General features: G+C 51.1%; 1 protein-coding gene across 3 annotated transcripts in view; it reads right to left on the minus strand.

Annotated features, from left to right (window-relative positions):
- Positions 1–12,410, minus strand: part of phldb2b (pleckstrin homology-like domain, family B, member 2b) — a 517,142-nt gene that overhangs the window by 73,032 nt on the left and 431,700 nt on the right. For all 3 annotated transcript variants that reach the window (XM_072514438.1, XM_072514437.1, XM_072514436.1), the window contains one exon: positions 1,308–1,413. In XM_072514438.1, coding sequence (XP_072370539.1) covers positions 1,308–1,413 — 106 coding nt within the window. The remainder of the gene's footprint in view (positions 1–1,307; positions 1,414–12,410) is intronic.

The following is a 12,410-nucleotide window of genomic DNA, read 5'->3' on the forward strand; positions in this document are numbered from 1 at the left end:
ACAGCACAGTGAGCAGTAATATCACACACCGCACAGTGAACAGTAATATCACACACAGCAGTGAGCAGTAATATCACACACAGCACTGTGACCAGTAATATCACGTACAGCACAGTGAGCAGTAATATCACACACAGCACAGTGAGCAGTAATATCACACACAGCACAGTGAGCAGTAATATCACACACAGCACAGTGAGCAGTAATATCACACACAGCACAGTGTGCAGTGATATCACACACACCACAGTGAACAGTAATATCACACACAGCACAGAGAACAGTAATATCACACACAGCAGTGAACAGTAATATCACACACAGCAGTGAGCAGTAATATCACACACAGCACAGTTAGCAGTAATATCACACACAGCACAGTGAGCAGTGATATCACACACACCACAATGAGCAGTAATATCACACAGCACAGTGAGCAGTAATATCACACACAGCACAGTGAGCAGTGATATCACATACAGCACAGTGAACAGTAATATCACGTACAGCACAGTGAACAGTGATATCACACACAGCAGTGAGCAGTAATATCACGTACAGCACAGTGAACAGTAATATCACACACAGCAGTGAGCAGTGATATCACACACAGCACAGTGAACAGTAATATCACACACAGCACAGTGAACAGTAATATCACACACAGCAGTGAGCAGTAATATCACACACAGCACAGTGAGCAGTAATATCACACACAGCACAGTGAGCAGTAATATCACACACAGCAGTGAGCAGTAATATCACACACAGCACAGTGAGCAGTAATATCACACACAGCACAGTGAGCAGTAATATCACACACAGCACAGTGAGCAGTAATATCGCACACAGCACAGTGAGCAGTAATATCACACACAGCACAGTGAGCAGTAATATCACACACAGCAGTGAGCAGTAATATCACACACAGCACAGTGAGCAGTAATATCACACACAGCACAGTGAGCAGTAATATCACACACAGCAGTGAGCATTAATATCACACACAGCACAGTGAGCAGTAATATCACACACAGCACAGTGAGCAGTAATATCACACACAGCACAGTGAGCAGTAATATCACACACAGCACAGTGAGCAGTAATATCACACACAGCACAGTAATATTGGGGCTTTGACAAAGGTTCTCCTGGACTCGAAACGTTATCTCTTTTCTCTCCCTATAGACGTTGCCAGACCTGCTGTGATTTTCCAGCATTTTCTCTTTAGTAATATCACATCCATCAGTGGTCATATGAACATATGTAAAATTATATAAATTTAGAAGGTCATGGATCTTACATACCTTTGTGCCCTTGCAGCCTTCTAATATCCAACTCTTTAACAGACGCTGTCAGGTTGTGAGGTAGGATGTTGCTGCAGCTGTTGCTTTGTAGCAATGGTGAGTGAGACTGCAGGACAGATAGAAACAGAACCATTTTGTTAACAAACTCAACTTTTCCAAAATGGGCAAGCTGCTCAAGTGCAGTTGTAATCCCTTTATTCACTGAACCAGAGTCAGTGTTGAGAAATTGACAGCATCATCAGCATTCCCTTCCACCCAGGCATTGCCTTCTTTCAAACCCTTCCATCAGGCAGAAGGTACAGACGTCTGAAGACCTGCACATCCAAACATAGGAACAGCTTCTTCCCTACAGCTACAAGACTCCTCAACGACTCCCCCTCGGACTGATCTGTTCCCTGTAAGAACACTATTCACGACGCCCTATGCTGCTCTTGCTCATGTATTTGCTTTGTTTGGCCCCTTGTTCCGCACTGTAACCAATCACTGCTTGTCGATGCACCATTTGTCAATGTACTCTGTCGATTATTCTTTTTGTCTACTATGTACGTACTGTGTACGTTCCCTCGGCCACAGAAAAATACTTTTCACTGTACTTCGGTACATGTGACAATAAATCAAATCAATTCAGATGCAATGGTACTGCTGGATGCCGTGTTAGATAGATTATACTGGAGACAGCTACAACACTTGTCCATTTTATCCAACCCTTGATTCCTCCATCATAGATTCCAGCACAACTGGGGACTCTGTCCATTCCACTTTGGACAACGCCCCTGCAAAAAGCATTACTTTGAAATAAAATGATGACCACATTCAAATACAATACGACAGCCATCATTGCCTAAAACCCAAACAAGCATGTGGACAGCCTGGAGGTCACATGGAAGCAAGTTACTACAGGATCACGCATGGAACCTGGCTTTCAGTAGCAAATTATTCATATCAGTGGGGATATAGGCAGTTTTCTAAATGTCTAAATATGGGATAGTATACTTGCTGCAGGGTCCTCCAGCCCCTGCAGAAACTTCATTAGGATCCAGGGAGGAATTCTAGCTTTTAACTGTAAAGAGCTCAATAAAAACTCACTCATTGTCTTCCATTACTGGAAAGGGCAATTTGTGGGAAATGTCCTCAGGAGATTCCCTAATCAACGGGCAGAATCTCGGTAGAAAAGTGTGGAGGCAACTCAGGCATTTAATGTGCGCCATTCAACACTTTTTAAACAGCCTTTCATGGGAGGTGGGCATTGCTGACTGTGTCAGCTAACCACTCTGCTGTGGGTCTGGAGTCACATGTAGGCCAGACCAGATAAAGACAACAGATTTCCTTTCCAAAAGGATATTAGTGACCCAGACAATTTAATTGTCATGGAGATAATCTTTCAGCCATCTCGATGAGCTAAAGGAGTCCAGGGGGAGACTGTGTGTGGAACCAGCTGGTGCCAGGTCTCTGAGGGAGACTGTTTCTTGGCGGCCGTCGGGGTCCGCTACGTAGGCGTACTGCGGGTTAGCGTGAAGTAGCTGCACCCTCTCAACCAACGGGTCCGCCTTGTGGAGTCGAACGTGTCTACGGAGGAGAACAGGTCCCGGAGCTGCCAGCCATGTCAGGAGTGAAACCCCGGAGGTGGACTTCCTGGGGAAGGCAAAGAGACGTTCATGGGGGGTTTCATTAGTCGCAGTGCACAGGAGTGACCGAATGGAGTGAAGTGCGTCGTGGAAGACCTCCTGCCAGCGGGAGGCCAGGAGATCTCTGGACCGTAGGGCCAGCTGGACGGCCCTCAAGACTGTCCCATTCTCCCTCTCCACCTGCCCGTTTCCCCTGGGGTTGTAGCTGGTCGTCCTGCTCGAGGCAATGCCCCTGTTGAGCAGGTACTGGCGCAGCTTATCGCTCATGAATGAGGATCCCCGGTCGCTGTGGACGTAGGCGGGGAAGCTGAACAGAGCAGAGATGGTGTTGAGGGCTTTGATCACGGTGGCAGACGTCATGTTGGGGCGTGGGACGGCAAAGGGGAATAGGGAATATTCATCGCCCACACTGAGAAAGTACGTGTTGCGGTCGGTGGAGGGGAGGGGCCCTTTGAAGTCCACGCTGAGGCGTTCAAAGGGGTGGGAGGCCTTCACCAGGCGCGCACGGTCTGGCCGGTAGAAGTGCGGTTTGCACTCCGCACAGACCTGGCAGTCTCTGGTGATCGCCCTGACTTCCTCGATGGAGTAGGGCAGGTTGCGGGCCAAGATGAAATGGTAAAAACCTGTGACCCCTGGGTGACAGAAGTTGTCCACTTGTGCGCTGGCACATGCACCTTGGGATAGGGCATCGGGGGGCTCGTTGAGCTTACCGGGATGATACAAAATTTTGTAATTGTAGGTGGGGAGCTCGATCCTCCACCTCAAGATTTTATCATTTTTGATCTTGCCCCGCTGTGTGTTATTGAACATGAAGGCAACCGACCGTTGGTCAGTGAGGAGAGTGAATCTCCTGCCGGCCAAGTAATGCCTCCAATGCCGCACAGCTTCAACGATGGCTTGGGCCTCCTTTTGGACGGAGTGCCGAATTTCGGAGGCATGGAGGGTGTGGGAAAAGAATGCCACGGGCCTGCCTGCCTGGTTGAGGGTGACGGCCAGAGCAACGTCTGATGCATCACTCTCGACTTGGAAGGGGAGCGTCTCGTCGACCGCGTGCATCGTGGCCTTGGCGATGTTGGCCTTGATACGGTTAAAGGCCTGGTGAGCCACGGCCGTCAGAGGAAAAACAGTGGATTGAATGAGTGGGTGGGCCTTGTCTGCATAGTTTGGGACCCACTGGGCATAATACGAAAAGGACCCCAGGCAATGTTTGAGGGCCTTGGGGCAGTGGGAGTTCCATGAGGGGGCGCATGCGAATGGGCCGGGCCCCAGAACTCCGTTCTGGACCACATAGCTAAGGATGGCTAAGCGGTTCGTGCTGAACACGCACTTCTCCTTGTTATACGTAGGTTGAGGAGAGTGGCGGTGTGGAGAAATTTGGCACGGTTGGCGTCATGGTCCTGCTGATCTTGGCCGCAGATGGTGACATTGTCCAGGTACGGGAAAGTGGCCTGCAGTCTGTGCCTGTCAACTATTCATAGAATTGGACTTCCGGTTGCGGCGATGCGGAGCTAAGCCGCACGATTCGGCAGCTCCCGCTATTACGGACGTTCGGGCTCTCTAGAGGAGCCCCAACGGGAATTTTTCGAAGACGTTCCATGTGGGAAGGTAAGTGTGAGGTCCCCCTTCACTGGTTATGGACCGGACCAGAAGTGAAACGGCCAAAAAAGCGGCACTGGAGCAGCGGGAGAAGCGAGGGAAGAAAAACAAAATGGCGGCGGCCGGGGACAAAGTGGAATGCGGGCCGGAGCTGCAACAGTTCATCAAGCGCTGCTTCGAGGAGCTGCGGAAGGAGATGCTGGCGCCTATGCTGTCGGCGATTGAAGGACTAGGGATGACCCAGAAGGCCAATGAGGTAAAGATCCAGGAGGTGCAGAAAAAAGTCAATGAGAACGAGGACGAGATCTTGGGCCTGGCGGTGAGAGTGGAGGAGCACGAGGCGCTGCACAAGAGGTGGGCGGGAAGATTCGAAGACCTGGAGAACAGGTCGAGGAGAAAGAATCTTTGGATCCTGGGTCTCCCTGAAGGAGTGGAGGGGGCCGATGCCGGGGCATATGCGAGCACGATGCTCGAGTCGAGGCCTTGGAGCTGGATGGGGCACACCGGATGCTGGCGAGGAGGCCCAAGGCTAAGGAGCCATCAAGGGCGATTGTGGTGAGGTGGTCAGAAATAGGAAAGGAGCAGTCACCTTGTTAGGAGTTTTCTATAGGCCCCCCAATAGTAGCAGAGCTGTGGAGGAACGGATTGGGAAACAGATTTTGGAAAGGTGCAGAAGTCACAGGGTAGTAGTCATGGGTGACTTTAACTTCCCAAATATTGAGTGGAAACTCTTTAGATCAAATAGCTTGGATGGGGTGGTGTTTGTGCAGTGTGTCCAGGAAGCTTTTCTAACACAGTATGTAGATTGTCCGACCAGAGGAGGGGCAATATTGGATTTAGTACTTGGTAATGAACCAGGGCAAGTGATAGATTTGTTAGTAGGGGAGCATTTTGGAGATAGTGACCACAATTCTGTGACTTTTACTTTAGTAATGGAGAGGGATAGGTGCGTGCAACAGGGCAAGGTTTACAATTGGGGGAAGGGTAAATACGATGTTGTCAGACAAGAATTGAAGTGCATAAGATGGGAACATAGGCTGTCAGGGAAGGACACAAGTGAAATGTGGAACTTGTTCAAGGAACAGGTACTACGTGTCCTTGATATGTATGTCCCTGTCAGGCAGGGAAGAGATGGTCGAGTAAGGGAACCATAGTTGACAAGAGAGGTTGAATGTCTTGTTAAGAGGAAAAAGGAGACTTATGTAAGGCTGAGGAAACAAGGTTCAGACAGGGCATTGGAGGGATACAAGATAGCCAGGAGGGAACTGAAGAAAGGGATTAGGAGAGCTAAGAGAGGGCATGAACAATCTTTGGCGGGTAGGATCAAGGAAAACCCCAAGGCCTTTTACACATCTGTGAGAAATATGAGAATGACTAGAGCGAGGGTAGGTCCGATCAAGGACAATAGTGGGAGATTGTGTATTGAGTCTGAAGAGATAGGAGAGGTCTTGAACGAGTACTTTTCTTCTGTATTTACAAATGAGAGGGGCGATATTGTTGGAGAGGACAGTGTGAAACAGATTGGTAAGCTCGAGGAAATACTTGTTAGGAAGGAAGATGTGTTGGGCATTTTGAAAAACTTGAGGATAGACAAGTCCCCCGGGCCTGACGGGATATATCCAAGGATTCTATGGGAAGCAAGAGATGAAATTGCAGAGCCGTTGGCAATGATCTTTTCGTCCTCACTGTCAACAGGGGTGGTACCAGGGGATTGGAGAGTGGCGAATGTCGTGCCCCTGTTCAAAAAGGGACTAGGGATAACCCTGGCAATTACAGGCCAGTTAGTCGTACTTCGGTGGTAGGCAAAGTAATGGAAAGGCTACTGAAGGATAGGATTTCTGAGCATCTGGAAAGACACTGCTTGATTAGGGATAGTCAGCACGGATTTGTGAGGGGTAGGTCTTACCTTACAAGTCTTATTGAATTCTTTGAGGAGGTGACCAAGCATGTGGATGAAGGTAAAGCAGTGGATGTAGTGTACATGGATTTTCGTAAGGCATTTGATAAGGTTCCCCATGGTAGGCTTCTGCAGAAAGTAAGGAGGCATTGGATAGTGGGAAATTTGGCCAGTTGGATAACCAACTGGCTAACCGATAGAAGTCAGAGAGTGGTGGTGGATGGCAAATATTCAGCCTGGATCCCAGTTACCAGTGGCGTACCGCAGGGATCAGTTCTGGGTCTTCTGCTGTTTGTGATTTTCATTAATGACTTGGATGAGGGAGTTGAAGGGTGGGTCAGTAAATTTGCAGACGATATGAAGATTGGTGGTGTTGTGGATAGTAAGGAGGGCTGTTGTCGGCTGCAAAGAGACATAGATAGGATGCAGAGCTGGGCTGAGAAGTGGCAGATGGAGTTTAACCCTGAAAAGTGTGTCAAACCAGGCTGGGGGGTTAGCTTTATTTGGAGTTGCGGATGAGCCGGGAGTGCAGGAGGCGAAAGAGGCCGATGTCGTGGCCTTTGCGTCCCTAGTAGCCCGGCGTAGGATTTTACTCATGTGGAAGGAAGCGAAACCCCCCGGACTGGAGGCCTGGATAAACGATATGGCGGGGTTCATAAAACTGGAGCAGATGAAGTTTCCGCTGAGAGGATCGGCTCAAGGGTTCACCAGGCGGTGGCAACCGTTCCTCGACTACCTAGCGGAACGTTAGAGGGAAGATAGATGACCAGCAGCAGCAACCCGGGGGGGGGGGGGGGGGGGGGGGGGTAAATTGTTTGGGTTTTTGGAGGGGGAGAGGGGACGGGGGGAGTATTACTTTGTGTTATTTGGTTAGTTTACCATGTTAGTTACACAATGTTATATTGTAGTTATCATGTTACTTGTATTTTTTTTTTCTGATTTGTAAGGGAAAAAATTGTGTTTGAAAACTTTAATAAAATATATATATTTTTAAAAACCCTGAAAAGTGTGAGGTTGTCCATTTTGGAAGGACAAATATGAATGCGGAATAGAGGGTTAACGGTAGAGTTCTTGGCAATATGGAGGAGCAGAGCGATCTTGGGGTCTATGTTCATACATCTTTGAAAGTTGCCACTCAAGTGGATAGAGCTGTGAAGAAGGCCTATGGTGTGCTCGCGTTCATGAACAGAGGGATTGAATTTAAGAGCCGTGAGGTGATGATGCAGCTGTACAAAACTTTGGTAAGGCCACATTTGGAGTACTGTGTACAGTTCTGGTCGCCTCATTTTAGGAAGGATGTGGAAGCTTTGGAAAAGGTGCAAAGGAGATTTACCAGGATGTTGCCTGGAATGGAGAGTAGGTCTTACGAGGAAAGGTTGAGGGTGCTAGGCCTTTTCTCATTAGAACGGAGAAGGATAAGGGGCGACTTGATAGCGGTTTATAAGATGATCAGGGGAATAGATAGAGTAGACAGTCAGAGACGTCTTCCCCGGGTGGAACAAACCATTACAAGGGGACATAAATTTAAGGTGAAAGGTGGAAGATATAGGAGGGATATCAGAGGTAGGTTCTTTACCCAGAGAGTAGTGGGGGCATGGAATGCACTACCTGTGGAAGTAGTTGAGTCAGAAACATTAGGGACCTTCAAGCAGCTATTGGATAGGTGCATGAATTACGGTAAAATTATATAGTGTAGATTTATTTGTTCTTAAGGGCAGCACGGTAGCATTGTGGATAGCACAATTGCTTCACAGCTCCAGGGTCCCAGGTTCGATTCCGGCTTGGATCACTGTCTGTGCGGAGTCTGCACATCCTCCCCGTGTCTGCGTGGGTTTCCTCCGGGTGCTCCGGTTTCCTCCCACAGTCCAAAGATGTGCAGGTTAGGTGGATTGGCCATGATAAATTGCCCTTAGTGTCCAAAATTGCCCTTGGTGTTGGGTGGAGGTGTTGAGTTTGGGTAGGGTGCTCTTTCCAAGAGCCGGTGCAGACTCAAAGGGCCAAATGGCCTCCTTCTGCACTGTAAATTCAATGATAATCTATGATTAATCTAGGACAAAGGTTCGGCACAACATCGTGGGCCGAAGGGCCTGTTCTGTGCTGTATTTTTCTATGTTCTATGTTCACCGTTTCACGGACAGAGAGAGGGTCTTGAAATGGGCCAAGAAAGAGCGGAGCAGCAGCTGGGAGATTGCGGAGATCCGAATATACCCGGACTGGAGCACGGAGGTTGCAAAGAGAGCGGGTTTCAACCGGGCCAAGGCGGTGTTGCACCGGGAAAGGAGTGAGATTCGGAATGCTGCAGCCAGCGCGACTGTGGGTCACATACAAGGATCAGCACCATTATCCGGCTGATAACGTGGAATGTGAGGGGCCTGAACGGGCCGGTGAGGAGGGCTCGAGTGTTCGCGCACTTAAAGGGACTGAAGGCAGACGTGGTCATGCTCCAGGAGACACATTTGAAGGTGGCGGACCAGGTCAGGTTAAGAAAGGGGTGGGTAGGACAGGTATTCCATTCGGGGCTGGACGCGAAGAACAGAGGGGTGGCAATACTGGTGGGGAAGCGGGTGTCATTTGAGGCCAAGAATATCATAGTGGACAACGGAGGTCGATATGTGATGGTGAGCGGTAAGTTGCAGGGGACGTGGGTGGTGTTGGTAAACGTATACGCCCCGAACTGGGATGATGCCGGATTCATGAAGCGCATGTTGGGGCGCATTCCGGACCTGGAGGTAGGAAGCTTGATAATGGGTGGGGATTTTAATACGGTGTTGGACCCAGCACTGGATCGCTCCAGATCTAGGACCGGAAAGAGGCCGGCGGCAGCCAAGGTACTTAGGGGGTTTTATGGATCAGATGGGGGGAGTGGACCCATGGCGGTTTGCAAGGCCGCAGGCCAGGGAATTTTCTTTTTTCTCCCACGTGCACAAAGCCTACTCCCGGATAGATTTTTTTGTTCTGGGCAGGGCGCTCATCCCGAAAGTGGAGGGAACGGAGTATTCGGCCATAGCCATTTCAGATCACGCCCCGCACTGGGTGGAACTGGAGTTGGGAGAGGAGAGGGACCAACGCCCGCTGTGGCGGTTGGATGTGGAACTGCTGGCAGATGAGGTGGTGTGTGGGAGGGTGAGGGGGTGCATCGAAAGGTACTTGGAGGTCAACGACAACGGGGAGCTGCGGGTGGGGGTGGTATGGGACGCGTTGAAGGCGGTGATCAGGGGAGAGCTAATCTCCATCAGGGTTCATAGGGAGAAGATAGAGGGCATGGAAAGGGAGAGGTTTGTGGGGGAGATTTTAAGAGTGGACAGGAGATACGCAGAGGCCCCGGAGGAAAGATTACTTGGGGAAAGGCGACGTCTCCAGACGGAGTTTGACCTGTTGACCACAGGGAAGGCAGAGGCACAGTGGAGGAAAGTGCAGGGGGCGACGTACGAGTATGGGGAGGAGGCGAGTCGGATGCTGGCACACCAGCTCCGTAAGAGGATGGCAGCGAGGGAAATAGGTGGAGTCAAGGATGGAAGGGGAGCTATGGTGCGTAGTGCGATGAAAATAAATGAGGCATTCAAGGCCTTCTGTGAGGAGCTGTACAGATCCCAGCCCCCAGCGGGGGAAGAGGGGATGAGACGATTCCTAGACCAACTGAGATTCCCGAGGGTGGAGGAGCAAGAGGTGGCTGGTTTGGGGGCACCAATTGGGTTGGAGGAGCTGAGCAAGGGTTTGGGGAGTATGCAGGCAGGGAAGGCCCTGGGACCGGACGGGTTCACGGTTGAGTTCTACAGGAAGTACGTAGACCTGTTGGCCCCGCTGCTAGTGAGGACTTTTAATGAGGCAAGGGAGGGAGGGATCCTGCCCCCGACAATGTCGGAGGCGACGATTTCTTTGATCCTGAAGCGGGACAAGGACCCACTGCAATGTGGATCGTACAGGCCGATCTCTCTCCTCAACGTGGATGCTAAGTTGCTGGCAAAAGTGCTGGCTACGAGGATCGAGGACTGTGTCCCGGGGGTGATTAACGAGGACCAGACGGGTTTTGTAAAGGTCAGGCAGCTAAACACCAATGTGCGGCAGCTCCTAAACGTGATAATGATGCCATTGGTGCAGGGAGAGGCGGAGATAGTGGCAGCTATGGACGCGGAGAAGGCCTTTGACCGAGTAGAGTGTGAGTACCTCTGGGAAGTGCTGCGTAGGTTTGGGTTCGGGGGAGGGTTTATTAGTTGGGTTAAGCTCCTTTACAGAGCCCCGGTGGCGAGTGTGGTTACGAATTGGCGGAGGTCGGAGTATTTTCGTCTGTACCGTGGGACGAGGCAGTGCCCCCTGTCCCCCCTGTTGTTTGCATTAGCACCTGAACCCTTGGCCATATCGTTAAGGGAGTCTAGGAAATGGAGGGGGTGGTCCGAGGGGGAGAGGAGCATCGAGTGTCGATTTATGCGGATGACCTGTTGCTGTATGTGGCGGATCCAGTGGAGGGGATGGTGGAGGTCATGCAGACTCTAAGGGAGTTTGGGGATTTTTCGGGCCATAAGCTTAATGTAGGGAAGAGTGAGCTCTTTGTATTACAGGCAGGGGACCAAGAAAGAGGGATAGGGGACCTACCGCTGAGGAGGGCGGAGGGGAGTTTTCGGTACCTGGGGATCCAGATAGCCAGGAGTTGGGGGGCCCTACATAAACTGAATCTGACGAGATTGGTGGAGCAGATGGAGGAGGATTTCAAAAGATGGGACATGTTACCGCTCTCGCTAGCGGGTAGAGTGCAGTCGGTCAAATTGGTGGTCCTTCCGAAGTTTCTCTTTGTGTTTCAGTGCCTTCCCATCATGATCACAAAGGCCTTTTTTAAGAGGGTAGGCAGGAGCATTCTGGGGTTTGTGTGGGCGAATAAGACCCCGAGGGTAAGGAGAGGGTTTTTGGAGCGCAGTAGGGACCGATGAGGGCTGGCGCTGCTGAATCTGGGGAGCTACTACTGGGCAGCAAATGTGGCGATGATCCGTAAGTGGGTGATGGAGGGAGAGGGGGCGGCATGGAAAAGGTTGGAGATGGCGTCCTGCAAAGGAACGAGCCTGGGGGCGCTGGTGACGGCACCGCTGCCGCTCTCGCCGTCAAGGTACACCATGAGTCCGGTGGTGGCGGCAACGCTAAAGATCTGGGGCCAGTGGAGACGGCACAGGGGTGCAATGGGAGCCTCGGTGTGGTCCCCGATTAGGGGTAACCACCGGTTTGTCCCGTGGAGGATGGACGGGGGGTTTCAGAGCTGGCATCGGGCGGGGATTAGAAGAATGGGGGACCTGTTCATTGATGGGACGTTTGCGAGCCTAGGGGCACTAGAGGAGAGGTTTGGGCTACCCCCGGGAAATGCTTTCAGATACATGCAGGTGAGGACGTTTGTGAGGCAGCAGGTGAGGGAATTCCCGTTGCTCCCGGTACAGGAAATTCAAGACAGGGTGATCTCGGGTGTATGGGTGGGAGAGGGCAAGGTGTCGGCAATATACCAGGAGATGAAAGAAGAGGGGTTGGTAGAGGAGCTGAAGGGTAAATGGGAGGAGGAGCTGGGGGAGGAGATTGAGGAGGGGCTATGGGCTGATGCCTTAGGTAGGGTTAATTCCTCTTCCTCGTGTGCCAGGCTTAGCCTGATACAATTTAAGGTGGTTCACAGAGCGCACTTGACGGGGGCAAGGCTGAGTAGGTTCTTTGGAGTAGAGGACAGATGTGGGAGGTGCTCAGGAAGTCCGGCGAACCATGTCCATATGTTTTGGTCATGCCCGGCACTGGAGGGGTTCTGGAGAGGAATGGCGGGGAACAATATCCAAGGTGGTGAAAGCCCGGGTCAAGCAAAGCTGGGGGCTAGCAATATTTGGAGTAGTGGACGAACCGGGAGTGCAGGAGGCGAAAGAGGCCGGCATTCTGGCCTTTGCGTCCCTAGTAGCTCGGCAAAGGATCTTGCTAATGTGGAAGGAGGCGAAGCCCCCCAGCGTGGAGGCCTGGATAAATGACATG

This window comes from Scyliorhinus torazame, chromosome 8 (assembly GCF_047496885.1).
Source record: "Scyliorhinus torazame isolate Kashiwa2021f chromosome 8, sScyTor2.1, whole genome shotgun sequence".
Taxonomy (NCBI): domain Eukaryota; kingdom Metazoa; phylum Chordata; class Chondrichthyes; order Carcharhiniformes; family Scyliorhinidae; genus Scyliorhinus; species Scyliorhinus torazame.